The 27,125-nt window shown below is 36.4% G+C and overlaps 1 protein-coding gene across 1 annotated transcript; it reads left to right on the forward strand.

Moving 5' to 3' along the window:
* Window positions 1-417: 417 nt before the first annotated feature.
* On the forward strand, window positions 418-24,979 carry CLIC2 (chloride intracellular channel 2). Its single transcript, XM_060136992.1, has 6 exons — window positions 418-723; window positions 7,041-7,150; window positions 7,276-7,401; window positions 22,735-22,841; window positions 23,496-23,677; window positions 24,435-24,979. The coding sequence occupies exons 1-6, from the start codon at window positions 667-669 to the stop codon at window positions 24,594-24,596; spliced, it is 744 nt and encodes a 247-aa protein (XP_059992975.1). The 5' UTR covers window positions 418-666; the 3' UTR covers window positions 24,597-24,979.
* Window positions 24,980-27,125: the final 2,146 nt, after the last annotated feature.

Here is a 27,125-nt window from a genome sequence, read left to right on the forward strand (position 1 = left end):
GCATGTGGGATCTTCCCGGACCCGGACCAGGGCTTGAACCCGTGTCTCCTCTGCATTTGCAGGCGGATTCTTAACCACTGTACCACCAGGGAAGCCCACTTCTTTTTAAACCAACGTTTAGACAGTGTCATTAAATAAACATCCTTTTCAATGCTAAAACCCGAGTCACTTGTGGCCTTTTCCTGGAAGAGATTTTTGCTGCTGTCAGGTTACAAGAACAGCATAAGAGGCCATTTTCTGGGCATGGAGCCCAGGATTCAAAGGGAAGCTCTAGAGAACATCTGGTCTGCTTGATATATCGAAACTGCATGTGTGTGTTTGTGTGTATGTGTTTCTCTCTGCTGACTCATAGCATTGAAGCGTCTTTGGAAACTCCCCCACCCTTCTAGCCAGCCAGTTTATACACACGCCATCGGCTCCTCCTTGATTCAAATGTTAGGTCAAGAGGAAGAAAGAGAACAAATTCAAGAGTTACTCTCAAGCATCTAGAATTTTCTGCACCTCTTGAAGAGAGACTAGCCCAGCTCTGACTATTACAAGCTGGACTTTCCTCTTAAAGCACAACCTTCATTTAAGCCTTTGGATAAAACTGGAAGAAAAGAATCTGTGAGTACTGTGGACTGCACAGAAGGCAGGGGGCTGAAAACTGGCAATAAAAACAGAAAGATGGCAGACCCGAGGCCCAGCAGTCAAACAGACCCTGAAATTGAGCTTTTTGTGAAGGTAAGTTTTCTAGCTATAATGAGAGCATACAGAATGTATTATTCCTTGACACTGGACCTCAGCTTTTTTTTTTAAGTCAACATTTCAGCTAGAGATAGGAAATAATTTTGTAATTTTATACCTACTCTGAGTCCTAGAAGAATACCTGGGTGTTTGGCTGCTCTTATATAACAATAGAAAAACACCCCATCTGAAAAAAGCAAGAAGATATGGTAGAAAGACAACTAGACTGGCTGGTAGTTAGAACAAGTTAATTGTATTATTAGTGACTTCCTATGTAACCTTGGACAAATCCCTCTCTCCCTCTTTGTTTTTCCATCTGTACAATAAAGGAGCCTGACAAAATGATCCTTAAGGGCTTTCCAGTTCTCATAATCTGTGTTTTATGAGATATGTTTTGGAAGGCCTGAATGTGGGGAGGAGAGGGCCAAGAATGGCCTGAGAGCCTCATTGCCACACATGGTCCAAATAGAGCTTTCAAAAATTCTCCCACAATGGATGAACATCACAGCAGGGTCAAACGGACACTAGAGGAGAAAAAAGCCAGGAGTCTGTGTGCCTGTTATATGAGTAGGAGTTTTTTTGCCTTGGCTTTTTTTTTTTAATGTCTTAACATTTCAGAAAAGCCCTTTGGAAAACCCCTAAAGCAGGAGAGAGGAACATGTGTTTCTAAATTAGCTCATCAAGAAAAAGAAAAATTTTGCACGGGTTATTCCAAGTAGAAATTACATAGTTTCCTAAATCCTTGCTTATATTAACTATTTTTCTCTATATTTTCATTGACTATTGGAAGTATTGAGGATGGTAATAATAAAAACAAACTCTTATATCATGCTTAACCCTTTTGTAACACTTTATGTATATTATCTCATTTAGTCCTAACAACTTAGAAGATAGGTTAATAGTAGTAAAGTAGTATCATCAGTAGCAGTGGTGGTAATAGTACTCAAAACTTTAGTAATATTGTCCTCATGATTTCTAGGTAAGTAAGCTAAGGAAATAAGGTTTAAGTAACTTGCCTCTAAAACTACATCGCCTCTTGATGGCCTACAAAGGCATAAAATAAGGTGTGCTTACCAAATTTTAGGTTAAACATCTGTTGGCCAAAGTAATACTTTTACAATAATTTTAAAATATTTGACAACTGGTCACATATATACATCAAGGACATAATTAACCAGCCTTTACAAAATTATAGGAGACTCTTGAATTCCTGCATAGCAAAACAATCCAAGTAAGTGTTTGCTTGACTGTGGGGCATAAGAACTACTTCTCCTATCTCTGGATTCTAGCAAAACATGTCACTGCTCAGACGCAACATAAGTAAGCCTTAACTTCCTAACTGACTTCTTATAACTACCAATTCCAAACCAGAGGTAATAAGTCTCTTCATAGGGTAACTAGTTTCTTTTGTCTAAACTTGTTTATTCAATCCAATCAAACTCCTCTAACCAGTTGTTGGCATTGATCTGTGTGTTTATCTTCATAGACTTCCCGTAATTTGGATGGTAATCGAGACAGGGGAAGTTAGGAAATCACACGTTGGATGAGCAAATGTTAAATTAAATAATAACTTTCAGGTTAAAAACCTAATCATTTATTGAGTACTTATGGCAGGGGCTGTGCTAAGTGGTTTATTATTAACCCTATTTTATGGTTACAGAAACTAAAGCAAAAAGTAGCTAAGTAGCTTTGCATAAGGTCACATAGCTAGTAAATGGCAGGGTCAAGATTCCAGTCCCTTAAAATAGCTGTGCATAATTTTAATTCATTGTTTTCAACTTGGCACACTTTTTAGTAACATTTCCCAGAATTTCATTAGATGAAATCCTCTAGATGTTAGCTTATCTAATGACATTGATACAAGCCACAGATTTTCTGGAAGAACCTTTAGTATCATCTGATCTGGGTTTTTGTTTTGCTTTGCTTTGAGATGGATTCCAAAGATCTCTAGAAGTTTCATAGAAGAGGGGGAATAGGGGCTGAGAGGGGTGAAAATGTTAATGAGAAAATTTAAAAAGCACTACTGTTTACCAGTTGTATCTCCCTTATAATGTGGTATCTTTCTAAAGATTAAATGAGTCTGTAATTTCCCCAGCTATGTCTGGGGACCCTACCACAATTTCCCAATGCCACTGATGGGATCCCTACAAGAAAGTAAGTCCTTTCCTGACACAATTAAGAATTTATATCACACCCCCCCCCCCTGTGTTCCATGGAGTGAGTGAAAACATTGCCTTTCAACTCTGAATGATTTCGGCAAGATTTACATCCAGGAACTAAGAACAAACGATTTTCTAAAAGAACACATTTTGTTTTCTCTAAATGCAGAGTTTATCTTATTGGTTTGTTGTTCATTGATAGATGGAGTTTTTGTGTTCTCTACCAGTCTAAAATTAAGTTTTCATAGATTTGTACATAACATTATAGACTCTAACATTTGGGCCAAAATCCTGAATGTAATATTTTTGTCTTTATTGATAAATGTAAAATAGAAAAAGAGATGATACTCTTCTCTGAATGTTCAGACTATTTTCAAATTATCTTAGAACTATCATAAAGACTATTATAAAGACTGATTAATAAAAAAATCCAATAAAACTATTAGATGGGATAAAGCAGTGTTTAAGGAGTGTGGATTGTGGAGTAGACAGTCCTGGATTAGCTACATGAGAAGAGTGTATGGGTCATCAACTCTTGTCTAGCTGAGTGTACTTGAGCAAGTCAGCTTCTCTGAACTTCAATTTCCTCATCTGTAAAACAAGAGTAATGACAGAACCTACCTCACAGGATCATCTTCATTATAAGCATTAAATAAAATAAATTTTTAAGACACAGTAGTTGTTAACATAGCAAACATTCAATAAATGTCAGATGTTCCAGCCATTACTATTTTTCATGTTTAGAAACATAGATCACAAACGCAAAGAGAAAAAGTTGTTTTGGTGAATGACCACATCGTGGTAGTTTTCACATCCATTTCTCCAGGAGGTGGGTCAAAAAGATCTTGCTGTGATTTTTGTCATAGAGTGTTCTGCCTATGTTTTCCTCTAAGAGTTTTATAGTGTCTGGCCTTACATTTAGGTCTTTAATCCATTTTGAGTTTATTTTTGTGTATGGTGTTAGGGAGTGTTCTAATTTCATTCTTTTACGTGTAGCTGTCCAGTTTTCCCAGCACCACTTATGGAAGAGCCTGTCTTTTTTCCATTGTATATTCATACATTTTGTGTAGTTGCACTTTAAATCAGCATTATTATAAACAGAAAAAAATTCAGTTTTCCTGTAAAATTGTGCTACATTTCCCCCACACCTCACTGTTTTGCCTTTCCTTTTGCCAAGGCAACCCACCCTTCCTGCTGTATCTATTATCAGACTTCATTCTTCTTCCTGCCTAATCAAGTTTCCATTCACTAACCCCAGTTATGATTGGATCTTTAGCCTGACTTCTGTTACAAAAGAAATTCAGCTGCCAAGGTGGTTGCCTCTTCCCATAACTCTTCACTCCCTGACGCCACAAAAGAGCAACAATAAACATTATTTCCTCTGTTGTACTCACTGCCAGGAAAAGGAAAATTTACCAAAAAATAAGAATTATGTCCAAGATCAAGGTGTCAGTATGGTCAGTTTCTGGTGAGAACTCTCTTCCTGGTTTATTATAGATAGGTGCCTTCTTGCTATGACCTTATATGCATAGTTGTTGGGGGAGATGAAGAAAGAGAGAAAGAAAAAGAGAGAGAGAGCTCTGGTTTCTTCTTATAAGGGCATTAATCCCATCGTAAGGGTTCTACCCTCATGACCTCATCTAAACCAATCACTTCCCAAACACCTCACCTCCAACTACCATTACGTTGGGGGACAGGGATTCAACATTTTAATTTGGGGGGAACACAATTCACAAATCCAAAGTAGATAGCAGTGCACTTCACAGGATTAGGAACTCTAAAGAGTAGGTAAGTGTGTGGAGTAAAGAAAAGGGAAAGAATTCACTTTGGGACATGTTGAGATTGAGGTGTCTATAACTTGGATCTCCCCTCAGGAGACAACATCAGCTATAGCCTTCTCAAGGAGAGGCTCCCCTTTCTTCCTCATTTCTATTACCACTGAGGGTGGCGATGAGGTAGATGTCTTTAGATGTCCTTGCTCCTCATTCTTGTTTCCAGACCATTCTATCTCTCCCATCCAGAGAAATATCTCGGTTGTCTCATAAAATCAGACTAAACCAACCACTACCCCTCCTTGTTATAGTAGTCTTCCGAATCCCAGGTCACTTTCCCTTACTTCTTAAGGATTTTATTTCCTGGATCATTGTCACACTCTTCAACACTACGCCTATCATAATTCTTGGTGATTTTAATATCTACACAAATGACCCTTCCAACACTCTGTCCTCTCACATCCTTGGCTTTCTGTCCTCCGGTGACCTTGTTCTTCATAATCTCTCAGGCACTCCCTTCCATGGTTATACCCTTACCTTTGTCATTGCAACGTCTGCAATCACTGCATAATATCATTTATTTGAGGGGTTTTTTGTTCTTCTTTTTGAAATTTTCTATTTTAATACACTTTATTGAGGTATAATTTACATAAAGTAAGATGTGCTCATTTTTCACTGAAGTGTCTCTGATTTACAATGTGGTGTTAATTTCTGCTGTACAGCAAAGTGATTCAATTACATATATATATATATATATATACACATCCTTTTTCATATTCTTTTCCATTATGGTTTATCACAGGATATTGAATATAGTTTCCTGTGCTATACAGTAGGACCTTGTTGTTTATCCATTCTATATATAATAGTTTTCATCTACTAATCCCAAACTCCCAATCCATGCCTCTCCCATCCCCTGCCCCTCTTGGCAACCACAGTCTGCTCTCAATGTCTATGAGTCTGTTTCTATTTCATAGATAAGTTCATTTGTGTCATATTTTAGATTCCACATATAAGCCACATCTATATTTGTCTTTCTCTGTGTGGTTTATTTCCCTCAGTATGATAATCTCTAGGTACATCCATGTTGCTGCAAATGGCATTATTTCATTTTTTATGGCTGAGTAGTGTTCCATCATATATATATATATATGGTATATATTATATATATACCATTCCATTATATATGTATATTATATATACCATTCCATTATATATATAATGGATATATATATATATCATATCTTCTTAATCCATTCATCTGTCAATGGACACTTAAGTTGCTTCCATGTCTTGGCTATTCTAAATAGTGCTGCTATGAGCATACAGGTGCATTTTCAAATTATAGTTTTGTCTGGATACATGCCCAGGAGTAGGATTGCTGTATCATATGGTAACTCTGTTTAAATTTTTTAAGGAACCTCCATACTGTTCTCCATAGTGACTGCACCAATTTACGTTCCCACCAGCAGTGTAGGAGGGTTCCCTTTTCTCCACACCCTCTCCAGCATTTATTATTTGTAGACTTTTAATGATGGCCATTCTGACCAGTATGAGGTGGTACCTCATTGTAGTTTTGATTTGCCTTTCTCTAATAATTTGCTATGTTGAGCAAAAGATGAATTTTTAAATGAGTGGTGTTAAGACAACTATTAACTATTTGTAAAATAATAAAATAAAAATAATAAATCTGGAGTCCCAATACATTCCTTATGCCAAAATAAATTCTAAATAGATGAAACAAATGCAAAAATGAAACCGTAAAGTTACTAGAAGAAAACATGAGGGAACATCTTTATAGTAAAACAAAATAAGAAAGTAATTTTTTTCTTTGCAATCTTGATGTACATAACAGCTGTGTAAGCAGATCAGGAAAACCAGATTTCATAAAGGAAAACAATATAAATTTTATGTAAAATTTTAATTTTACATAAGGCATTGTTTAAAAATTACATGTAACTTTATCAAAAAGAGTTAGTGTCTTTAGTATACAAGTAATTTTTCCAAAGTAATAAGGAAAAGGTCATCACCTTAATAGATAAATATAAAATTGTCATGAACAAACAAGTCACAGAATAAGGAAATCAAAGTTCCAATGAAAATACTGAATATACCTTTCAAGAAGGAAATTTGGCAGGATCTATGAAAATGGAAAATGAACATAGTCTTTAGTCAGCATTCTGTTGTTATGTACTCATCACTCTGGTAGTTTTACATACAATGAAATTATTTGCTTCATTATCTCTCTCTGCCCACAAATGGTAGAATTCATGAGATTAAGGACTACCAACTTTGTCTCTAGCAACTAGCTTATTTCCCAGCAGGCACTCAATGCATACTTATTGAGCAAATGAATGAATGAAGCCTTTCTTTATCTTAATAGGCTGGAAGTGATGGGGAGAGTATTGGAAACTGTCCCTTTTGCCAACGCCTTTTTATGATCCTCTGGCTTAAAGGAGTTAAATTCAATGTGACTACTGTTGACATGACCAGGTAAGACAAATCAGGACATGTTTCATTCTGGGGATTAAAATCAGTAGACACCAATACAATGTTGGTGTTTGCATAATGTGTACTTTATCTAGAGGCCTAACTCTGCTTATTTTCAATAATCATAGAAAGCCTGAAGAGCTGAAGGACTTAGCCCCAGGCACAAATCCTCCCTTCCTGATATATAACAAGGAGTTGAAAACAGACTTCATTAAAATTGAGGAGTTCCTAGAGCACACACTGGCTCCTCCAAGGTACAACATTTTTACAGGATATTATTGTTCTTGAGATAATCTATTTTATTGGCTTATTTATTGCAGATTGAGGATTCTTCTAAACATCTCTTTTTCAATTTCAGACTTCTCTTTTGCTATCTTTCTAGAAAAGTTTGCAAAGATCCCCCGATCACTCCATGTATGATTAGAAAACTTTACTACATAATTATTTACTTAACATATGTAAAGCTATTAAAACTTTATGTGATGCAAGTAGTATATTAGGAATGGGCAAAGGATAGACTTGGAAATTTAGGGAGGACAAGTAAATTTAGGCCACATTTAATTTTATCCATGTTATCTGATCCATAATGAAGTTTGGGGACATTTATACTGACAGAAGTCAGACTTATTTTATTGTGGAGCCCTCAGAAGATCTACAATTTTGAAATAGCCTTTAATTCAGTCTGATCTCTTAGCTCTACAGGTTGAGAAATATTATGTCTATCACACGTAAACTTCCCCCCTTCAACTTCAAATACACAAAGACAGTCAATATAATATTTCAAATTATTTTTAAAATGCATAGCTTGCTTAAAATAAGAAAGTAAATTCTCTGTAGTCTAGAAATAGAGAAGAAACCTATGGTGGGTTAGGAGTGAGGGCATGGGGTAATAGCACTGTATAGTCCATGAGGACTGGTCAGGACTAGTCCATTATACCACTGATGGCATGAAGATAGAACATACCCAACACAAGAAAACCAAGAAACAGGTCTCTCACAGTTAGCCAGAGGCCATAACTCCACTGTCTACACTTGAATGACAGCTGTATGTCTCTGCCCACCCAGGATAGTATCTGGAAACAATAAGCCTACTGTATTCATTTTTTATTTCTGTGCAACAAACTCAGTGTCTTAAAACGTCACTCATTTATTATCCCACAGTTTTCACTGGTCAGAAGTCTGGCTGTAAACTTAAAACTGCTCTAAAAAATAATGTCTTAATCATTACACATACATATGATAAATAAAAGGTTCTATCGGTCCAAAATTCTTCCTACCTAAGAAATTAGGGATACTATTTTAGATTCTTTTCTGTGTACCTATACTATGTCTCTTTCATCCATTATTGGTGGCTTCTTATATTTTAAGCACCGGCTCCAAGTGTTGAGTCTTATTTTGTTCTTTTCTCCTCATCCATCCTCCTCTACTACTGCCTCCCCTCAAACCATCTCTCCAACCTTTTCTTGCTCCCAAAGGTTAACTAGTGAAAAAATCTATTGTGTTATCTTTCCATACCTGTTTTTATGTTCATATAAGCACAATAACAAATTCCCTTTCCTTCCAGTTTTTTACCACTACAAACAGTGCTATAAATAACATCCTTGCTCATATGTCCTTATGTACTGGCGTATTTATTCCCGTGGAATAGATTTCCAAGAGTAAAATTCAAATGGTATATATCTTTTAAAATTTTTACTGCTTTATCCATCAGTGTATAAGTATGCACTTTTCCCACATATCTGTAGTACTATGCGTTATCATTCTTTTAAACTTCATGGCAACCTGACGGGTGTAGTGATATCTCACTGATACTTTAGTTTGCATTTCCCTGAATAATAGGTGAATTAGAACATCTTTACACATGTTGGTTGAGCATTTGGTTTTGTTCTGTGAATTATCTTGTCAAATTCTTCTGATTTTCTCTTAGCTTATGTATCATTTAGGGATTGCATTCAACTCTAACTAGAGGCCCAAAAAGTAGTGGTTTAGATAAATATGGGTTTTATTTTTCTTACATAATAAGACACCAAGAATGAGGCATTGTAGGGGTAGAATGACAGCTCCATAATTTCACTGGCAACCCAGGCTCTATCTAATATTTCTTCTCTGCCATTCTTCAGGTGAGTTTTCCAGTCTTAAGTTTAATTCATGGTGACAATATGTCTGCTGGAATTCCAGGCAACAGATCTAACTCCCACACAGGAAGAAGGAGAAGGGCAAAGGGCAAAAGATGCAAGTCAGCTTTAAGGAGCTTTCACAGAAGCCACATTCAACAATTTCCATTAACATCTCATTATTCAGAAGTAATTCACATAGTCATACCTAAATACAAAGGGAAGCTAGGAAACACAGTTTTCATCCATGTTTATTGCCATCCCTAATAAAATAAGATTCAGTTAATGAGAGACAGAGAGAGAGGGAGAGAGAGAGAGGGAGAAAGTGGTACATAACTGTGTTATCTTCCATATTCTGCCCCTCTGACCATCCAAATAAATGTGTATATCCTTATTCCCATACATGGAACACACTTACTCGCAAGAGAGATAACTCCCAAGTCCCCTACAGTTACTGCATCCAGTTCAAAGTCCAGGATCTTTGAGTGATGCGCAACATCTCTCTTAGATATTAATGGTCGAACAGTCAAATAAATTAAAAGACAAGTTCTTTCCACCTTCTGCTTGACACATGCAATAGTCAGTGGTGGAGCAGGAATTGGATAACTGGAATAAAATTTTCCATTTTTAAAAGGAAATATAGGATAACACATAAAAATCCCTGGTTCATAATAGTTACCATTGTTGGAGAAAACAGCTGGAAGATATTTTCCAAGTTTTGGTGTTACAAACAATGCTAAAATGAACTTTCTTTTGACAAGGTCCTCCAGAGTGGTTATTTAGTCTGCCACATTGCTGAATACCAGAGCTCTTCCATATAATCTTTGTTTCATCTAAAATTTTAAAACCTGTTAGATACCCACATCAATGAAAATGGTGGAGTAGGGAACTCCAAAATGTCATCCCTCCATAATAACAATTAATAGCCCAGCAAAAGCTGTCAGAATCAACTTTGCCAGAACTCTGGAATCTAACCAAAAATTTACAAGCAGCCTGGGGTTTCTTAATGAAGAATAAAGAAGCAAAAGTTCAGTAAGAGAGCCCTGTGGCATTTTAGGTTACCCTGTTACCATCCTCAACTACTCAGTTCTTTAGAAGCCTTAAAGAGAGCAGTCCACATTGCAGAAACAGGTTGCTTGTACCAGAGGACAGGATATGGACCTTATTCTCAAATAACTGTGGTTGTGTGGTTTGACCTGGTGGCACCTCGAGGGATTGACTCAAGGGTTTGCCTTTTTTTTCACCTACTTTGGAGCTTCCTCAGGGCTGAGGCAGCTTCCCTGTTGGCACTCATGGAAGGCGTTTAGAAGCAAATGTATTAGCCACTGCCACATGGGACAAGGAATAAAACTTGGAGAAAGCAATAGACAAACTGAAAAGTCTGCAAAAAAAAGAGGCTGAGATGGGACTTCCCTGGTGGTGCAGTGGTTAAGAATCTGCCTGCCAATGTAGGGGCCACAGGTTCAAGCCCTGGTCCAGGAAGATCCCACATGCCATGGAGCAACTAAGCCCATGTGCCACAACTACTGAGCCCACGTGCCAAAACTACTGAGCTCACGAGCCACAACTACTGAAGTCCACGCACCTAGAGCCCATGCTCCGCAACAAGAGAAGCCACCACAATGAGAACCCCATGCACCGCAATGAAGAGTAGCCCCCGCTCGCTGCAACTAGAGAAAGCCTGCGTGCAGAAATGAAGACCCAACGCAGCCAAAAATAAATAAATAAATTTTTTTTAAAAAAAATAAAGAGGCTGAGACACTTGGGAGATAGTGGAATAAGGGCTTTAAATTAATGTATTCTATGGAATCTAGAAGTCCAAGCACATGCCCAAGTCTTGACCTATGCACAGAAAAAACAACCTGAGAAGACTTTAAGCTTTCACTTCTGGCTAAATTCAGGCACCACACAAGTAGAAAGTGAAGGCTAAGGCAGAATTATAAACTGCATACCTAAGCATTGAAGGAGTACCCAAACACAGAGCCAGCTTACAAACACCAGGAGAGCTTTTTATCCCTTGGTTTGTTGTTTGTGTGTTTGTATCTTTGTTTGTTTTGCTTCCAGGAGTTTAAGGAAATCTCTGTCAAATCAATAACTGACCAAAGATAATGAGAAAAAGATTTCAGTGGCCACACACAAGAAAGAACAGACTTTACAAAAATACTTCAGAAAATTCACTAAACAAATAAACAACAACACCCAAAAAAAGCAACAACAAACCCTATTTGTTGGAAGGGAAGGGAAGAATCTGTTTTCCAGAGTTTCCACATTATACTATTAAAGTGTCCTATTTTCAAAATATATATATAAGGTATGTCAAAAAAAAAACAAGGGGCTTCCCTGGGGGCACAGTGGTTGAGAATCTGCCTGCTAATTCAGGGGACACGGGCTTGAGCCCTGGTCTGGGAGGATCCTACATGCCGCGGATCAACTAGGCCCATGAGCCACAACTACAGAGCCTGTGTGTCTGGAGCCTGTGCTCTGCAACAAGAGAGGCCGCGATAGTGAGAGGCCCACACACCACGATGAAGAGTGGCCCCCGCTTGCCACAACTAGAGATAGCCCTCGCACAGAAACGAAGACCCAACACAGCAAAAATAAATTAATTAATTAATAAACTCCTACCCCCAACATCTTCTTAAAAAAAAAAAAACAAGAATGTGTGGCCCATTCACAGAAAAAAAGAAATTAATAGAAATTGTCCCTGAGGAAACCCAGACCCTGATTTAATAGACAAAGACTTTAAATCAACTGTCTTAAATATGTTTAGATAGCTAAAGAAAACCATGGACAAAGAATTAAAGGAAATCAAGAAAACAATGTCTCAATAAAGAGAGAATATCAATAAAAAATATAAATAATAAAAAGGAATCAAATAGACATTCTGGAGTTGAAAAGTACAATAACTAAAATGAACAATTCACTAGAGGGTTCAACAGCAGATTTGAACAGACAGAAGAAAGAATCTGCAAAACTGAGCATAAGTTGAGAGTATCCAGTCTAAGGAAAAGGAAGAAAATTAACAGAGCCTAAGAGACCTGTTGGATACCATAAAATGTACAAAGATACACATGACAGGGAAGAGATGGCAGAGAGAAAGAGGCAGAAAGAATATCTGAGGAAACAATGGCTGAAGACTTCCCAAGTTTAATGAAAGACACAAACCTATAAATCCAAGAAGGTCAACAAACTCCAAGTGGAATAAACTCAAAGAGATCAACACCAAGATACATTATTATAAAATTATCTAAAGCCAAAGCCAAAGACATAATCTTGAAAGCATCAAGAAATAAATGAATCATCATGTAGAGGGGATTCTCAATAAGATTAACAGATAAGTTTCATCAGAAATCATGGAGGCCAGAAGGCAGAGAGATGATATATTTAAAGTGCTGAGAGAGAAAATATCAACCAAGAATTCAATATCTGGCAAAAATATCCTTCAAAAATGAAAGAGAACTTAAGACATTCCACATGAACGAAAACTGAGGGATTTTGTTGCTAGTAGGCCTGCTTTACAAGAAATGCTATCAGAAGTCCTTCAGGCAGAAATGAGAGGCCATTAGAAAGTAATTCAAAGTCATATAAGAAATAAAAGAGCACCAGTAAAGGAAAAATAACACACATGATCATCTCAGTTGACACAGAAAAAGCGTTTGACAAAATCCAACACCATGTTATGATAATACTCAACAAACTAGGACTAAAAGGGAGCTTCCTTAACCTGGTAAAGGGAATCTATGAAAAACCCATGGATAACATCATACTTAAAAGTGAAGGATTGAAAACTTTCTCCCTAAGATCAGAAACAAGACAAATATGCCATTTTTGCCACTTCTATTCAACATTGTACTGAAAGTTCTAGCCAGAGCAATTATGCAAGAAAAAGAAATAAAAGTCATCCAAATTGGAAAGGAAAAAGTAAAATGATATTGGCAGATATGATCTTTTATGTAGAAAATCCTTTAAAGTCCACTGAAATACTATTAGAACTAATAAAAATTCAGCACAGTTGCAAGATACAGATCAAAATACAATAAATAATTTTTATTTCTATATACTGTCAATGAATCATCCAAAAAGTAAATTAGGAAAACAATTCCATTTTCAGTAGCATCAAAAATAATAAACTACTTAGAAATAAATTTAACCAAGGAAGAGAAAGACTTGTACATGAAGACTACAAACAATTGCTAAAATAACATCCTAGCTTCTCATGGTTTTCCAGCAATCATTACCTTATATATACATAACTCCAACCCTCCATCTTCACATAGCATTCTCCCTGTGTCTCTGTCTCTTCATAAAGTGTTCTTTTTTAAGGACACCAGTCATATTGGATTAATGGGCCCACCTTACTCCATATGGCCTCATCTTAACTATTACAGCTGTAACAATCCTATTTCAAAATAAGGTTACATTATGAAGTATTGGAGTTTATGACTTCAACATACCTTTTTGGGGGGACACAATTCAACCTATACAAATATCCCATGTTCATGGATTAGAAGACCTAATATATTAATGTAGAAATATTCCCCAAAGTGATCTATTAATTCAATGCAATACCAACCAAAATTCCAATGGTGTTTTTACAGAAATGAAAAAGCCAATCCTCAAATTCATATGGAATTGCAAGAGATCACAAATAGCTAAAATAGTCTTTGATAAAGACAAAAAATTGGAGGACTCATGCTTCCTGATTTCAAAACTTACTACACAGCTACAGTAATCAAAACAATCAGTACTTGCATAATAATATACCATTGGAATAGAATTGAAAGTCCAAAAATAAACCCATACATCTGTGGTCAATTGATTTTCAAGAGTGCCAAAACCATTCAATGGTGAAAGAATAGTCTCTCCAACAAGTGGTGCTGGGACAGCTAGATATTCACATTGGCATGCCAAAGAATAAAGTTATACCCTTACCTCACATCATATACCAAAATCAACTTAAAATAGATCAGACCTAATGTGTGGATTAAAACTATAAAACACTTAGAAGAAAATATAGAGGTAACTCTTCAAGACCTTCAGGTAACTCTTCAAGACCTTGTATTCGGCAATGGATTCTTAGATATAACACCAAAAGCACATACAGCAAAAGAAGAAAATAGAAAATAGAAAAGTTAGATGATCTGGAAGATAGAATAATGGAAATAACCCAATCAGAACAGTAGAAAGAAATTTTTTTAATGAGGAACGTTTAAGAGACCTCTGAGACAACATCAAGTGTACTAATATTCACATTATAGGGATCCCCAAAGGAGAAAAGAGAGAAAGGGATAGAAAGGTATTTGATGAAATCATGGCTGAAAATTTCCTAAAGCTGATGAAGGAAAAAGATTTCCAGGTACAGGAAGCACAGAGACTCCCAAACAAGATAAACCCAAAGAGACCCACACCAACACATATCATAGTTAAAATGGCAAAATTTAAAGATAAAGAGAGCATTCTAAAGGCAGCAAGAGAAAAAGAGTATTTTTTTTCCACTTAGAGAAGACGCTTTAACACTTCTTTTAGGGTTGGTTTAGTATTGATGAGCTTTTTTAGTTTTTTCTTGTCTGAGAAGTTCTTTACCTCTCCTTCAATTCTGAATGATAACTTTGATGGGTAGAGTATCCTAGGTTGTAGGTTTTCCCTTTCAGAACTTTAAATATATCATGTCACTCCCTTCTGGCCTGCAAAGTTTCTGCAGAAAAATAAGCTGATAGCCTTATGGCAGTTCCCTTGTATGTGACTAGTATCCAAAATATATAAAAGAACTCTTACAACTCAATAACAGAAAGCAAACAACCTAATTTTAAAATGGAAAGAGGATTTGAGTAGACAATTCTCCAGAGAATATATACAAGTGGCTAATAAGTACTTGCAAAGATACTTAATGTCATTAGTCATTATAGAAATGAAAATCAAAACCACAATGCCCATTTTTTCACACACACACTGTATTTTATTTTTACAAGAGATAAATAAACTGACACCAAGCATTGTAAATGGATGACCACAGCAATGATTGCAATTACCAAACACAAAACACACTCATACTATGTCATAATATTGAGATTCAGTCCAGTAATCCTCCACTGTAACAATTCCTTTACTTTGCAGTGAAAATTGATTGTTATATTTTTTGCCTCTGAGCCCTTGTGGGATTTTTTTAAATTCAAACAGAAAGTCACAAAAATTATAATCATCCTCATCAGTTCACTCAGTCCCATGTAATTAATTTTTTTCATCTTGATCTTTTGTTAGCACTTTTATGAATTCATTAGTTTTCCATTAGAGTTCTGAAAATGTTTATTCATTCAGTTCAGCAGTATAGTCAGTTACCAGAAATCTGTACTTGTCAGAGTCTTTTCCATGAATGCCTTGAAGATGAAACCCTTTTATAGGAACATTTCTGCATTTACAGAGAGTACACCCAGAACTGTCTGCAAATGACAAAAGACTTAAAAATGACCACAGTTAAAGATTTGATGATGGACTTCCCTGGTGGCACAGTGGTTGAGAGTCTGCCTCCTGATGCAGGGGACACGGGTTCGTGCACCGGTCTGGAAAGATCCCACATGCCACGGAGCGGCTGGGCCCATGAGCCATGGCCGCTGAGCCTGCACATCCAGAGCCTGTGCTCCGCAACGGGAGAGGCCACAACAGTGAGAGGCCCAAATACCGCAAAAAAAAAAAAAAAAGATTTGATGAAAGTTCATAATAATTCAATTGACAAGGACATTTAATTATTTCTGAGATATACATTTTAAAGTCATAACTAGAATTATGACTTATAACATTATACCAGAACATATAAGATTTTTAGAAATTTCATGAAATGTCTAAAATATTTATATTAACATATTTCCATACAAATAACCCAAAGGAAGTTTAGTATTAGTTGTTTTGTTTGTTCGTTATTTTTTGTACTGCAGGTTCTTATCAGCCATCAATTTTATACACATCAGTGTATACATGTCAATCCCAATCACCCAATTCAGCACACCACCATCCCCACCCCACCGCGGTTTTCCCCCCTTGGTGTCCATATGTTTGTTCTCTACATCTGTGTCTCAACTTCTGCCCTGCAAACTGGTTCATCTGTACCATTTTTCTAGGTTCCACATACATGCATTACTATACGATATTTCTTTTTCTCTTTCTGACTTACTTCACTCTGTATGACAGTCTCTAGATCCATCCATGTCTCAACAAATGACTCAGTTTTGTTCCTTTTTATGGCTGAGTAATATTCCATTGTATATATGTACCACAACTTCTTTATCCATTCATCTGTTGATGGGCATTTAGGTTGCTTCCATGACCTGGCTATTGTAAGTAGTGCTGCAATGAACATTGGGGTGCATGTATCTTTTGGAATTATGGTTTTCTCTGGGTAGATGCCCAGTAGTTGGATTGCTGGATCATATGGTAAATCTATTTTTAGTTTTTTAAGGAACCTCCATACTGTTCTCCATAGTGGCTGTATCAATTTACATTCCCACCAACAGTGCAAGAGGGTTCCCTTTTGTCCACACCCTCTCCAGCATTTGTTGTTTGTGTATTTTCTGATGATGCCCATTCTAACTGGTGTGAGGTGATACCTCATTGTAGTTTTGATTTGCATTTCTCTAATAATTAGTGATGTTGAGCAGCTTTTCATGTGCTTCTTGGCCATCCGTATGTCTTCTTTGGAGAAATGTCTATTTAGGTGTTCTGCCCATTTTTGGATTGGGTTGTTTGTTTCTTTAATATTGAGCTGCATGAGCTGTTTATATATTTTGGAGATTAATCCTTTGTCCATTGATCCATTTGCAAATATTTTCTCCCATTCTGAGGGTTGTCTTTTCATCTTGTTTATGGTTTCATTTGCTGTGCAAAAGCTTTGAAGTTTCCTTAGGTCCCATTTGTTTATTTTTGTTTTTATTTCCATTACTCTAGGAGGTGGATCCAAAAAGATCTTGCTGTGATTTATGTCGAAGAGTGTTCTTCCTATGTTTTCCTCTAAGAGTTTTATAGTGTCTGGTCTTACATTTAGGTCTCTAATCCATTTTGAGTTTATTGTTGTGTATGCTGTCAGGGAGTGTTCTAATTTCATTCTTTTACATATAGCTGTCCAGTTTCCCAGCACCACTTATTGAAGAGACTGTCTTTTCTCCATTGTGTATCTTTGCATCCTTTGTCATAGATTAGTTGACCATAGGTGCGTGGGTTTACCTCTGGGCTTTCTATCTTGTTCCATTGATCTATGTTTCTGTTTTTATGCCAGTACCATATTGCCTTGATTACTGTAGCTTTGTAGTATAGTCTGAAGTCAGGGAGTCTGATTCCTCCAGCTCCGTTTTTTTCCCTTAAGACTGCTTTGGCTATTCGGAGTCTTTTGTGTCTCCATACAAATTTTAAGATGATTTGTTCTAGTTCTGTAAAAAAATGCCATTGGTAATTTGATAGGGATTGCATTGAATCTGTAGATTGCTTTGGGTAGTATAGTCATTTTCACAATATTGATTCTTCCAATCCAAGAACATGGTATATCTCTGCATCTATTTGTATCATCTTTAATTTCTTTCATCAGTGTCTTATAATTTTCTGCATACAGGTCTTTTGTCTCCTTAGGTAGGTTTATTCCTAGGTATTTTATTCTTTTTGTTGCAATGGTAAATGGGAGTGTTTTCTTGATTTCACTTTCAGATTTTTCAACATTAGTGAATAGGAATGCCAGAGATTTCTGTGCATTAATTTTGTATCCTGCTACTTTACCAAATTTGTTGATTAGCTCTAGTAGTTTTCTGGTAGCATCTTTAGGATTCTCTATGTATAGTATCTTGTCATCTGCAAACAGTGACAGCTTTACTTCTTCTTTTCTGATTTGGATTCCTTTTATTTCTTTTTCTTCTCTGATTGCTGTGGCTAAGACTTCCAAAACTATGTTGAATAATAGTGGTGAGAGTGGGCAACCTTGTCTTGTTCCTGATCTTAGTGGAAATGGTTTCAGTTTTTCACCATTGAGGATGATGTTAGCTGTAGGTTTGTCATATATGGCCTTTATCATGTTGAGATAATTTCCCTCTATGTCTACTTTCTGGAGGGTTTTTTATCATAAATGGGTATTGAATTTTGTCAAAAGCTTTCTCTGCATCTATTGAGGTGATCATATGGTTTTTCTTCTTCAATTTGTTAATATGGTGTATCACGTTGATTGATTTGTGTGTATTGAAGAATCCTTGCATTCCTGGGATAAACCCCACTTGATCATGGTGTATGATCCTTTTAATGTGCTGTTGGATTCTGTTTGCTAGTATTTTATTGAGGATTTTTTCATCTATGTTCATCAGTGACATTGGCCTGTAGTTTTCTTTCTTTGTGACCACTTATTGAAGACACTGTCTTTTCTCTATTGTATATTTTTGTCTCTTTTGTTGTAGATTATTTGACCATATGTGTGTGGGTTTATTTCTTGGTTCTCTATTCTATTCCACTGATTTATGTCTGTTTTTGTTCCAGTACCACACTGTTTTGATTACTGTAGCTTTGTAGTATAGTCCGATGTCAGAGACTGTGATACCTCCAGCTTTGTTCTTTTCTTTCTCAAGATTGTTTTGGTATTTGGGGGTCTTTTGTGGTTCCATATAAATTTTAGGATTATTTGTTCTTAGTTCTGTGGAAAATGTCAGGGTATTTTGATAGGGATTGTATTAAAACTGTAGATTGCTTGGGTAGTGTGGACATTTTAACAATAGTAATTCTTCCAATCCAAGAACACAAGATGTTTTTCCATTTCTTTGTATCATTTTCAAATTCCCTCATCAATGTTTATAGTTTTTAGAGTATAGGTGTTTCACCTCCTTGGTTAATTTTTTCTGAGGTATTTTATTCTTTTTGACATACTTGTAAGTTGGATTGTTTCCTTAATTTCTCTTTCTAATAGTTCTTTATTAGAGTATAGAAAAGCAACAGATTTCTGTATATTAATCATGTATCCTGCAACTTTAGTGTATTCATTTCTTAGTTCTAATACATATTCAAACAGAAACACGTGCACAAATGTTCATAGCAACAGTATTCACACTAGATAAAAGCTGAAAACAACACAAATGTCCATCAACTCATTACCAGATAAACAAAATGTGGTATATCCATACAATGAAATATTATTCATCCATAAAAAGGAATGAAGTGCTGATACATACTAGAATAAGGATGAGCCTTGAAGCATTATACTAAGTGAAAGAAGCCAAACACAAAAGGCCATGCATTTTATGATTCCATTTACATGAAATGTCCAGTATAAACAAGTCCATAGAGACAGAAAGATTAGTGATTCTAGGAGTGAATGGGGAGTAACTGCTTAATGGGAACACAGCTTCCTTTTTGAGTGATGAAAATGTTCTGGAACTAGATAGGGGTGATGGGTGCACAACACTGTGAATGTACTAAAAATCTCAATGAATTGTACACTTTAAAATGGTTTAAATGGTGAGTTTCATATTATGTGAATTTTACCTCAATTTACAAAATACTATTGGGTTTTAATTGAAATCACATTTAATTTGTATTACTATTTATACAAATTTCATTTTTATGATGTGACTTCTTCCCATCAGAGGACATGATTTGAGTATTTGTTTGGGTATCATCTTATGTTCTTTTTTAAAAATCGAGGTATAGGGCTTCCCTGGTGGCACAGTGGTTGAGAGTCCACCTGCCGATGCAGGGGACACGGGTTCGCGCCCCGGTCCAGGAAGATCCCACGTGCCGCGGAGTGGCTGGGCCCGTGAGCCATGGCTGCTGAGCCTGCGCGTCCGGAGCCTGTGCTCCGCGACGGGAGAGGCCACAACAGTGAGAGGCCCGCGTACCAAAAAAAAAAAAAAATTGAGGTATAACTGTCATATAACATTGTGTAAGTTTAAGGTATACAACAAATTGATTCGATACATTTATATAGTGCAAAATGATCACCACCATAGCATCAGCTAACACCTCTATTCCATCACATAATTATCATTTATTTTTAGTCATGATAATGGTTAAGATCTAGTCTATTAGCAACTTTGAAGTTTATAATATAGTATTGTTGACTATAATCACTATGCAGAGGATTCGACTTCTTGGATTTATTTACTAGTTGAAAGTTTTTACTCTTAAATAACATCTCCCCAATTCCTCCAGCCCCCAGCATTCTACTCTCTATATTTATGAGTTTGGCTTTTTTAGAGTGTACATATAAGTGATTCATACAGTATCTGTCTTTCTCTGTCCGACTTCACTTACCATAGTGCTCTCAAGATCCATTCATGTTGGCACAAATGGCAGGATTTCCTTCTTTCTCATGGCTAATATTCCATTTTGTGTGTGTGTGTGTGTGTGTGTGTGTGTAAAACCACATCTTCTTTATCTATTCATCCACTGATGGACACTTAGGTTATGAACCTAAATGTCTGTTTTATGTTCTTTGATGAGATTTTGTAGTGTTTTTTTATATTGATTCTATACCTTTTGCATTAAATTATTTCTAAATATTTTATACTTTTGTCACTATTGTAAGTGGAATATGCTACTAATATCCATTTCGTTCTGGTTATTGCTAACATAGAAAAGCTATTTCTTTGATGTTTGATTTGTATTTAGCCATCTTACCAAAATAGCTCATTAATTCTAGTAATTGTTTTTCTATACTTTCTTGGTTTTTCTAAGTATACAATTATATTGTTATTTCTCTTACAATAATTATACTGATTGCTTTATGTTGTTGTCTTCCTCCACTTGCTAAGTCCTCAAAAAAATGTCAACTATAATAGTAATTGTAGGCATTTCTGTCTTGTTCCTAAACATAATGTAAAAACTGTAGAGTCACCATTTAGAATGATGTTTTTTCTTGTCTTACTGATCAGTACATTCAGCACAATGTTGAAGTGCAGTAGTGATCATGATTATCTTCATCCTTTACTGATTTTAAAGGAAATAGTGCTAACATTTCACCATTTAAAATGATGCTTGCTGAAAATTTTTGATGGATACTTTTGACCAAGTTAAAGAAATAATTCATTTAACAAATATTTACTGAATATTTAATAAGTGTCAGGTACTATTCTAGGCACTTGGGACACATCAGTGAATAAAATGGGCAAAAGCTCTCTGCCCTAGCTGAGCTTACATTTTAGTTAAGGAAGACAGCAAATAAGAAAGATAAGAAGCAAAATATAAACTATTTTAGATGATGATAAATACTAAGAAAAAGTAAAGCAAGGGAGGGAAGTAGTGAGTGTTAGGGCCAGGGGAGAGGTTGCAATGTCCGATAAGGTGGCCAGAGAAAGTCCTCACTTAGGAGGATATATCAGATTAAAATACCTGAAAGAAGAGGGGGAGAGGGCCACGTGCATAAATGAGGGAAAGCACTTTATTTAGGGGCAGACCAAGTGAAAAGGACCTGGGGTGGGAGCTTGTCAGGCCTATTTGAAGAAGAGCAAGGAGGTCAGTGTGAAGTGAAGTAAGGAAAAGAGCAGGAAGAGATGAGAGCAGAAGGTAAGCTTGGGTCAGATCACACTGGCCCTTGTAGACCACTGTGAAGACTTGGGCTCTGAGTCTGAATGATATGGAGACATTGCAATGTAATGAGTAGGAAAGAGACATGATATGACTTAAGTTTTAACATGACTGCTCTGGCAGCAGGTGGAGAATATCCTGGGAGTGTGAGGGATGAGCATGGGAGAGGGGGGATAATCAAAAAGTGTTGCAGTAATATAGGCTTTGGACCAGGCAGGGAGCAGTGGAGGTGGTGAGTAGTGGACAGATTCTGGATACATTTTGAAAGGTAGTCTGGCTGGAGTTGCTAATGGATCAAATGTGGGCATGGAGAGAAAGAGGGATCAAAGAAGATGGCTAAGTGTTTGGCTCAACCATTTCTAGTTGCTAGTGTGGGGTTTTATGAATAGGAATTGATTTTCACTGAACACTTTTGGGGCATCTATTCATGATCATACGGTTTTCCTTATTTAATTTGTTAATGTGGTAAATTACATTATTACATTACTTTAATTTATTATGCTAAATTAACTTTGTATTACTAAGAGGAGGACATCTTGGCTACTTTTCCCCCATCCTCTCCATCCTCTTTATTCTTTTATGTATTTTGTTATTTGAAGCCATGTTTTTTCCTACTACTTATCTTTGAAAACGTATTACCACCATATCTCCTGCCAAACAGGCTTTTAGGAGCAAGTATGGGGACCCAACAGCCATTTGAAACATTGTTTCTATAGATAAATGAGCTTTGAATTCCAAACAGCTGGTTTCCCTGTGAACTTTAGAAGCTAAAGTATTCTCAGAGTGGGAAAAAAACATATTTCCAATGAAAGGTTTCTCAGCACCTTCAGTTTCCAGCACAATTTTCCAAAACTTCTCTCAGTAGAGTGCAACAAAGACACCAGGTCTACGTCTTGTTATGGGTGAATGTTATGTGCAGTGATGTTTCTTTTTAAGGTATCCTCACCTGAGTCCCAAGAACAAGGAGTCTTTTGATGTGGGCTGTAACCTCTTTGCCAAGTTTTCTGCATACATTAAGAACGCACAAAAGGAGGCAAATAAGAGTAAGATACCTTTCTTTAAGTCTTTTCGTTTTTCTCACTCACATGCTCACTCTCATATTCTGACTCAACTAAAATAGGACTTTCCTGAATATATAGTATATATTGGGGAATACTCTTCATCTCACTCTCTGTTCTCTCTTCTGAAATTCCTTGCATGAAGTTTTATTGGATTTAGAATCTAATATTCAATATAGGAATCACCAACTTAGCTCTATTAGAACATTGACATGCCAGGGGTGAACTAACTGCTGGACTGTATTTCTTAACCCCCCCAACTTTCCCAGTCTTGTGTACCTTTAAGGTTTCTTAAACCATAGCACCTACCATTTCTCACAAACACTCTCGAATAGGTTTACTATTCTCTGAATCAAGAGAGCTATTAGTCTCTGATTCCACTTTCTGACTCTTCTTGAGTGATAATATATATTACCTTTCTTTTTCTTTGACTCTCCTCCCAATTTACCTCCTCAAGAAAAGTCCAAAAATATGTCTATTCACCATTTGATTAAACATCTGATTCTGTCTTATCAGTGGGTAGTTGAGCATTCTAGTTAAGTATATAGAGATGTCTAAATGTGTGAAAAGCATACTGGGAATGTATTTAGTCATGAAGACTGCACATTTATAAGCAACCCTTTGACTTCATTGCCTCAGATTTTGAAAAATCTCTGCTCAAAGAATTTAAGCGTCTGGATGACTACTTGAACACCCCACTTCTAGATGAAATTGATCCAGACAGTGCTGAGGAACTCACAGTTTCCAGAAGATTGTTCTTGGATGGGGATCAGCTGACACTGGCTGACTGCAGTTTGTTACCCAAACTGAACATTATTAAAGTAAGTCTTCCTAGGGCAGGCTGAATGATTGAGAGGAGTTTGGGAGTTGCCAACAGGAAGCACAGTGACCATTCAGTGTGAGATTTTATATGAGGGCTTTGTCATCATCACTATGCATAGGGTATGTCTCCTTTTTCTCCTCAGAGGAAAAATCCATAATGATCTTCTCTGGGAAGCATAAAAACTTCTTGTTTCTTTCTTCCTAAATCAGAAGGTGTTTTTCACTGTCTTGTCTATAAAACAAGGGTAATAGTACCCATTTCACAGAACTGTTGAGAAAATTAAATTAAGGCATATGGAATATTAGAAAAGTGTCTGGATCATAACAAGTGATAATAAAGTGAGCTATTAATATTATTATTAACTAATTGTTCATTTAACAAGTTTTTATTGAACAGATCTTATTTTATCTCAGGTCCTATGCCAGACACAAAGAATACATAAAGAAGTAAGACACTGTCGAACCCTAAACAGTGAAAAGATCTGTGCTCTTTTTCTGTGCTTCCTTCTTCTAAACATTCATAATTAAATACACCATAAATATAATAAAAATGATTACAAGCATGGAGTTTTGTCTACATTTGTAGACAAAACATTAAAATAGTAAATCCAAGATTCTTTAAGTTTATTTTGTAGTACTTTTTGTGTAGGTAACACGTCCTCAATGATCCTAATTTTTGACATATGTTTTTACACACTAGGCATTTTACTGATGCCCCTACCAATTGCTTTTTCCTCTTTTTTTCCAAAACCTTAGGTTGCTGCAAAGAAATACCGTGATTTCGACATTCCAGGAGAATTCTCAGGAGTCTGGCGCTATCTCCACAATGCCTATGCCCGTGAAGAATTTACCCACACGTGTCCTGAAGACAAAGAAATTGAAAATACCTATGCAAGTGTGGCTAAGCAAAAGAGTTAGGACAGCTCTTTCAGTAGAAAAACCTCTCTTTTCACTTGTTATCATATTAGAAAATCTTTTGGAAATAAGAATATGGAAAATATGGTTTCCTCTATCCAACTTTCTTATGAAAAAGAATGCTATATTTTCTGTATCTAGTTAATCCAAACTATCTGCTCACTGTGTATTCTAAAGGTCTTCATATTTTCATTTTGCCTTTTAATTCCCATGGCACAACCACTGCGATCTTAAATGATATGGAAAGTATCAATATCTTTCGCTGGAATGCATCATGTGTGCAAGCTCAACAGATGGCTGAAGTTACAAATGACATACAGTCACAGTCTCAAACTGTTCCTTAGAAATATTTACATCTAAATCATTAAAACAATTTTACTAAGAAATTTGACTGACCAAAAGTTCTTGTTGCTGTCCATTAAAGGGTAAAGTAAACCATTCTTAAAGGATAATCACAAATCTTTCTACAGAATTTAAAATGTTCCATTACTATATGTACTCAAATATACATGTTAAAACACAATCAAATCACTCAAATCTGAAAACAAAAACTGAACTTTACTTTTGCTCCTTCAAAAGAGAAACAAAGTTCAGCCTCAAAAAAGAGAGATAGGTGTTTTTAGAGGTCTTGGTGGGATTTACATAAAATTTATTTATTTATTTTTTGGCCATGCTGTGGGGCATGTGGGTTTTAGTTCCCCAACCAGGGATGGAACCCATGCCCCCTGCAGTGGAAGCTCAGAGTCTTAACCACTGGACCACCAGGGAAGTCCCTAGATAAAATTTAAATAAAGCAGTGTTTTCATAGGTTCAAAGAAAAGTAAGGCAATGAGTAAAGAGTTAACAGGCCTGGAACAGGCTCACGAAAAAATGCTCATCATCGCTAATTATTAGAGAAATGCAAATCGAAACTACAATGAGGTACCAGCTCACACTGGTCAGAATGGCCATCATTAAAAAGTCTACAAATAATAAATGCTGGAGAGGGTGTGGAGGAAAGGGAACTCTCCTACACTGTTGGTGGGAATATAAGTTGGTACAGCTACTATGGAAAACAGTATGGAGGTTCCTCAAAAAAACTAAAAACAGAGTTGCCATATGATCCAGCAATCCCACTCCTGGGCATGTACCCAGACAGAACTTTAATTTGAAAAGATACATGCGCCCCTATTTTCATAGCAACACTATTCACAATAGCCAAGACATGGAAACAACCTAAATGTCCATCAACAGATGAATGGATAAAGAAGATGTGGTGTGTGTGTGTATATAGATATAGATATAGATAGATACAGTGGAATATTACTCAGCCATAAAAAAGAATGAACTAATGTCACTTGCAGCAATGTGGATGGACCTAGAGATTGTCACACTAAGCAAAGTAAGTCAGAGAAAGACAAATATCATATGACATCACTTATATGTGGAATCTAAAATACGACATAAATCAACATATCTATGAAACAGACTCACAGACATAGACAACAGACTTGTGGTTGCCAAAGGGGGGCTTGGGAGGGAATGATTGGGAGTGTGAGATTAGCAGAGGCAAACTATTATATATCGGATGGATGGATAAACAACAAGGTCCTACTGTATATAGCTCAGGGAAGTATATTCAATATCCTTTGATAAACCATAATGCAAAAGAATATGTATATACGTGTATGTATAACTGAGTCACTATGCTGTACAGCAGAAACTAGCACAGCATTGTAAATCAACTATACTTCAATAAAATTAAAAAACAAAAAGAGTTAACAGGCCTGGGTATAGAAAGGGCTCAATGCACTGTCCTTGGAGCCAGAGTTATAAATACATATTGTTGTGTCCCCTCTTTGATGGAAGACCCTGATCTGAGACAATTGTACCTGGACGAGATGGCAAGGTTGTGACTTCTCTGAACATCTCAGATCCTTTTATTCTCACTGATAGGATTTCAAAGAGTCAAGTTTTTTAAGATCTATGATTTTAAAGAACAAAGTTTCTCGGGCCTTCCCTGGCGGTCCAGTGGTTAAGACTCCCTGCTTCCACTGCAGGGGGCACAGGTTCAACCCTGCTTGGGGAACTAAGATCCCACATGCCCCCCAGTGTGGAAAAAGAAAGAAACAAAGAAAGAAACAAAGAAAGAACAAAGTTTCTCAGTACCATGCCCTTAAACTCATTAATAGAAGCAGTCTTTTACAGATTACACCATACTTAAAAGTGTATTCATGTCATTGCAAAGCTGCAAGTAAGTCTTATCCAACTTCATAGGTACTGATACAGCTCAGAATTACCCTCCTAGATGAAAGGATTATTATCTTCTTAGATGACATTAATACAATTCAATTCAGTAACTACTTATTGAATACTTACTATGTTATTATTATTTAGCTATTTAATCTTCACAACAACTTCATGCCAAAGGAACAGTCCCTATTCTCATGAAACACGCACTTCAATAATGGAGACAGGCAATTAGACGTGCAATTACAATACGTATGTGTTATGAAAAGAGTAAGCACAAGGCTACATAACAGAAGTACATCC

The sequence above is a fragment of the Lagenorhynchus albirostris genome, chromosome X, assembly GCF_949774975.1.
Source record: "Lagenorhynchus albirostris chromosome X, mLagAlb1.1, whole genome shotgun sequence".
NCBI classification, from domain to species: Eukaryota; Metazoa; Chordata; class Mammalia; order Artiodactyla; family Delphinidae; genus Lagenorhynchus; species Lagenorhynchus albirostris.

Coding starts and splice junctions, on each gene's coding strand:
- CLIC2 (XM_060136992.1), top strand. CDS start 667: ATGGCAGACCCGAGGCCCAGCAGTCAAACAGACCCTGAAATTGAGCTT. Junction 724..7,040: donor AAATTGAGCTTTTTGTGAAG/GTAAGTTTTCTA, acceptor TTATCTTAATAG/GCTGGAAGTGATGGGGAGAG. Junction 23,678..24,434: donor CCAAACTGAACATTATTAAA/GTAAGTCTTCCT, acceptor CCAAAACCTTAG/GTTGCTGCAAAGAAATACCG.